Genomic DNA, 6,000 nt, shown 5'->3' with positions numbered 1-6,000 from the left:
AACTAGTTTAAAATTTACCTCTTTTTTAAATATAAAATAAATAGTAATTATAAAAGTATTACCGCGGCCGCACTATATTAATATTTTTTTAGTCCTCTTTTTTTATAATAAAAAGTTATTATTAACTATTACGATAATCTTATTAAGGATTTCGTTAATAGCGGCGCTATTATTAATTAGTTAGTTAATTACGGGGATTAGTAAGTAATCGACGTACTTTATTATTATAATTAATAACTCGGGGTTAACTTTTTCTAAATACTAAGGTTTAATTATAATAACTTAGAAACTTATTAAGCTATAAAATAATTTTATTACGTAAGTAGTACTACTTATTAAAACGAGCTTAAATAGGCCTTTCTATCCCTTACCTTTTTATTAAACTTTAATATTTAACTATAATAGTAGATTAATAATATATAAAATATTTAATCTATTTTAAGTAGCTAGTACCTCGCTTACTTATTTATTAATATAAAGTTTACGGACTTTTCTTATTATTTTCTTAACTACCTCTATACGTTAAGTAATATTTAGTAATAATAAAGAGTCGTTAAAAATATATAAAAAAGCTTTAAAAATAAAGAGTATAAGGACGAGGCTATTCGGGCTAACTATATTATTAATTACTTTAATTACGGCTTAAAGTATAGCCTCCGTACTTATTAATAAGTACTTATTTTAAATAATATTATATACCCTTTTAAGTATTATATAATATTTCTTAGCCTTATTAATACTATTATAAGCTTTTATAAATACTTCTTTAACCTTAATAAATATAAATCTAGTTAAAAATTTAAACTCTATAATACTAAAGTTCTTATTAATATTTATAATAATCTAATTTAGTAAACTAAAGTAAATATTAATTTAATATAACCGAAAAGCTTTTTATATATATTTCGTAATTATATTCGTAAAGAACTTTATTATTTAGAAAGAAGTAGTAGTATTAATAACGTAAAGTACTAGTTAGTTAGTACCCTTATAGTCTATTAAGTATATTATATTAATTACGATTTTATAATTAAAATTATAATTATTTCGTAAAGTAAATTTAAATTAGCTAGGGGTAGTATTATTAAGTTAGTATTATTAATAGACTTTTATAAGCTTTTAAAAGCTACGATCTCTATATTATTACTAAATTACTAAAGTAGTTTTAAAAAACGAGGAACTAAAGGGTAGCTAAAGTGCCAATATAAGTAATATAATTCGCCCTCTATTAAGTAATTAATAATAGCTTTTTTATTATTAAAAAGTAAAAACTAAGGGTATCCCTATTTATAAATAATAAGTATTATAATATCTCCCTTAATTAATAAGTTATTAATATTATTAAAGTATATTCCTAGCTTATTTATATCCCTTAAATAATATAAGAAAGGAGTATTAGTTAGTAAGATATAAAAAGTAATATTACTAAATAGGGTACTAATAATTATAGATCTTAATAACTTTATAAGTTTACTATTACTAAACTAAATACCTATTTCGCTAGTTCTAAAAGTATTAAAAGTAATTTCTAGTCGTTATTATTATAATACGAGGAGTTAAGGGTAGCCCGTAGTTAAGAATTTTATAATATTAGTATTAAGTATAATACTTTAAAAATCCCCTAACGAGTACTTCCTATTTAATAAAAAAGAGGTTATTAGTTCCGTAAGCTTAGTTAACTCGTTAATAAAAGTAGTATTAATAAGGCTATATTCTATTACTTAAATAGCGAAAATATTTATAAAAGTTCTATTATTAATAATAATCATAAAGTATATTATTAAGATCTAGACTTCGTCCTCGTAATTATTTTTATAATTAAAATCGAGGTTATTAAAATATTAAATTATTATATTATTATTATTATTATTATTAGTAGGGGCGGTTTTTTTATAAAAAGCGAGGAACTATGAGTATAAGCTTAGTATAAATCTTTTATTTATTTTTTTACTATTTTTATATTTTTAGTATACTTAACGTCGCTCTTTTTTTAAGTACTTAGTTAATTAATAGCCGGTTTTATAATAAATAAAGTACTTTTTATTAGTAGTACCGTAACTATGTTAATTCTGCTTATTAAATTAGGTCTCTTTACTAAAGCTACCGTAAGTACGGTCGGTTTAGTAAGTAATAAAGACTTCTTTATTATAAATACTATTTTAAAAATATTAGTACTACTTACTATAGTTACGCTCTTTTTTTATAATATTAATCGAAGTACTAAGTTAGTAATAAATATTAATAAATATAGGTACCGGGTTAAGTATAATAAGTCTATATTTTAGTATACCGCTTACGTAGTAGAGGAGTTAGTTACTTATATTAAAAATAGATCCCTAAGTAGTTAGTACTTTATAAAGGATTATAATATAATTAATTAGCGCTTATAAAATTTATTAGTTCGACTTACTTAAGTTCTTACGAATTATAGAGTATTAATAGAGGTTATAGAGCTTAGTAAAGTAGTTTTAATAACTTATAAGTAGCTTAAAGTATTCCTAGGTCCTTTAGTATATTATATTAAAACTAAGTAAGTTAGAAATATTACTAAGTTAGTTAAAATAAAAAGTTAACGCCCTTCTTTTAAGTATATTTAGGAAAGTATTAGAATAGTATTATTTACTAATTCTTATTTATTAATATAATACTTTAAAAATCTAAAGCTTTTTATTAAAAATATCGTATTTCTTATTATTATACTTATTCTTATTATTATAGAGCTTAGTAAGGTTAATTAATTAGTAAATATTAAGTATAATATTATTTTTAGTTTTTATATTAAAATATAGTATTTAATAGGATAGATTTTATTATTAAGTAATAATAACTTTATTCTCTAGTTTTTTTTTTTTTTTTTTAAAGAGGTAATAGGTTAGTTAGTTAGTAACGAAGCTAAGGTCGTAGTTTTAATTATCTTAATTAAGCTAGCTAGGTTTATATAAACTCCCTTACTATTTTTTTAGCTTATTAAATAAAATCGTTAGTATTTATTAATTATAAGAGTAATAAATAAAGAAAATAAGGATCGTAATATAATATATTAAAATATTTAATACGGTTATAGTAAGTTACGATCTCTTTAGAGGTCTAAATAAAAAAGTACTAAGTATTAAGGGCGCTAATAATTTTATTTACTATTTAATTACGATCTTTAATTATTAAGTTAATACTATTATTTATAAAAAAGTCTTTTAGTTTTTTAAGAATTATACTTTCTATTTTTAAAAAGTCCCCTACTTCTTAGTTTTAAAAATTAGTTTTAAAGTCCTTCTATAGCTCCTCGCCTATTAAACTATCTCGATAATAAGATCTTATTATATAAAAAACGAAAGTATTAAGTTTTTTATTATTTATAAGGGTAAGTATAATATTAAATAAGCCCTATTAAGTTAGGTTAACGTAATCCTATTAATAAGTTAGAATTAAGTATAGTTCCGTAATTTAAGAATATAAATAGGCTTAAAATAATATTAACTAGTCGTCGGCCCCTTTTTATTTACTACTAAGGCTAGTAATTATTATAATATATTTAATAAAATAATATATATAATAAAAAATAATAATAAGAAGTAATCGTCGTATTTTAATTATAGTATAACGTTAAATAGGTTTAAATAAGTAATAGGTCGGTTATAGTAATTATTTTAATAGTAATAAGCGGGCTATTATTATTAATTAGAAAATTCTACTTTTTTAACGAGGTATATAAATAAAAGGTTATTAAAGTTAATAAAAGGTCGTAAAAAAAGAAAAAAGGCCTTTTATAACCGTACTTTTAATAATAACTAAGGGATTCTATTAGTTACTAATTAATAATTTTTTTTAGTACTTTTTATACTTCGTTTTACTAATTTAGTCTCGGAGTATCCGTTAGATTAAAAAGAGGTAAATTTATTAATAATATAAAATAGATCCCTATTATTATTATTATTAAAATCTTTTTTTTTTTAATATCTTAAAATACTTTACTATCCGCAAAGAATACTTTACTATTAATATATTTATAATTCTAAAGGTTTTATTATTATTAAGCACTAATACTCTAGCGATCGTTAAATTAATCTCTTAGTAATTAATCTCTTTTTACTTATTATTAACTTAAAATAATACTTAGTTATAATATATTTAAAATAAATTCCTTTACGAGCGGCTCGATTAAAAGGAAGTTAGTAATTATAATAAGGCTAATAAAAATAATATTAATAATAAAAATAAAGTTAATAATAATAATAAAATAATTAATCTTTTTATAATAATAGTTTTAATAAAAGGGATCGTACGTAATAAAGCGCGCTCTTAATAGCTTATAACTAATTAATTAATTATTAATTAGTAATAATAAAGGAGAGTTAAGGTAATATAAACTAGGCTACTTATTATTAATTAAATAAATAGAACTAAGTTAATAAATTAGAATAACTAATAAAGTAAATTAAGGCTATCTCTTCTATAATTATATCCTTACTAACTTATAATAAAAATATATATATAATTTAATTACTAATTAGTATTAGTATATATATAAATAAGTTAGACTTTTTAATTATAACTAGGTTAATAAGTTAGTATAGGTCTATTACGTATATATAGGAGGGGAAGATCGTGGGTAGGGCCCGCGATCCCTCTGTGGGTATAAGTAGGTAGAAGGGTCCGTCTGCACGGGCCCAGACTACCTACCTACCTCCCCTACCTAACTACCTAATAGGGCCCTTTTCTGCCTCGTAATCCAACAGACGTGCTCCAATCATTGTATCCAGTTGTAGTAAGATGCTTCAGTGGAGTTGCAGGACTTGGGAGCCGCCTTGCCACGATGCGGGCTGGGCTGTAGGCGTCCTTTCGGACTGGTCGAATGGCTCGATGGAGTCTTATACGGTATTCTAGAAGTGAACAGTGGAGACACTGTCAGCAAGTTGAAGCGTCATTATCGGCGTCAGGGGGCGTAGGAAACTCGGAGAGATGGTTGCTTGGCTTTATCAGTGCATGTAGTTAGCCAAATTCCTACTTGAACCTTTGCCATAATCAAGTCTGGATCATCACTCGCATACTATTGAGAAGCCGCGATGAAACCTTCTACTCGATACATGTCGGTTCGAAGTAGCATGAGAACAAGTCAATAGAATTGTTGGTGCGACTGCTGAACTAGAACGAACCTCTGAAGGGTCAAAGGTGGACTAGCTCGCGTACTGATCATGCGCATAGAAGAGCCACCACAGATCCTGTCTACGAGTTCACATTTGCAGCCCTTGCGATCTTTTCCCTGACAGGAGTGTTGTCCAGGAAGACGTCAAAACGCGCAATCTTGCCAGCTTCTTCCCCTTCCGTCACAATTGTGACCAGCCCCGCAGCTGGGATGTTGATATCTTCGTTATCAGGGTCGCCCTTGACCCGATAGGTGATGTCCACAGCGAGCCAGATTCTGTTGTCCACCTGGTCTGCAAACTTTCAGTACCACTCGAAAACTTCATGAAATACAATTCTTACCAGCTTGGCGAGTGACATGCTTCATATACGACAGCTGCCCAAACGCCGCGTCCATGATCTGCTTGATGGCATCCAGACCCTCGGCAACAGGAAAGTTGGTGAACTTGACCTGAGCATTCTTGGAGTAGATCTTGTCAAACTCTGTGGTTTGGAGAGAGTCGTGGATATCGTGGGACTGTCTGTGAAGTAAGCGTGGAGTCCTGGGTGATGGCATATGCACTCACGCGTCGAAGCCAAGCCAAGGCCTCGGCTTGAGTGTTTGGAAGCGCGACCATTTTGCTCGATATCACACTGAAACGATGAGATACGGAGATATGGCATAAGATTAGCGTTTTGAATTTGTCTATAATGTGTCTCTTCTTATGTGTTGTGTTCCTTCTTAGTGCTGACAAATTGCGATTGCGCAAGAGCTTACAAATGTTGCCGAATCCTTCGGGGACTTTTGACCTGTGGAGGTTGCTGCGGCGCCACGCGACCATCTCTCACACAGTATCTGAATATCTACGTCTATTACAGTCA

General features: G+C 27.3%; 1 protein-coding gene across 1 annotated transcript; it reads right to left on the bottom strand.

Annotated features, from left to right (window-relative positions):
* Positions 1 to 5,220: 5,220 nt before the first annotated feature.
* CABS01_04038 (uncharacterized protein) lies at positions 5,221 to 5,756 on the bottom strand (the record flags this gene model as incomplete). Its single annotated transcript, XM_060537410.1, has 3 exons — positions 5,221 to 5,432; positions 5,482 to 5,656; positions 5,706 to 5,756. The coding sequence occupies 3 exons, from the start codon at positions 5,754 to 5,756 to the stop codon at positions 5,221 to 5,223; spliced, it is 438 nt and encodes a 145-aa protein (XP_060391668.1).
* Between the last annotated feature and the right edge of the window lie 244 nt (positions 5,757 to 6,000).

This window comes from Colletotrichum abscissum (assembly GCF_030869225.1).
Source record: "Colletotrichum abscissum strain IMI 504890 chromosome Unknown Scaffold_7.1, whole genome shotgun sequence".
Taxonomy (NCBI): Eukaryota; Fungi; Ascomycota; class Sordariomycetes; order Glomerellales; family Glomerellaceae; genus Colletotrichum; species Colletotrichum abscissum.
The sequence above is the reverse complement of the archived record's forward strand: the minus strand, read 5'-3'. Positions and strand labels throughout refer to the sequence as shown.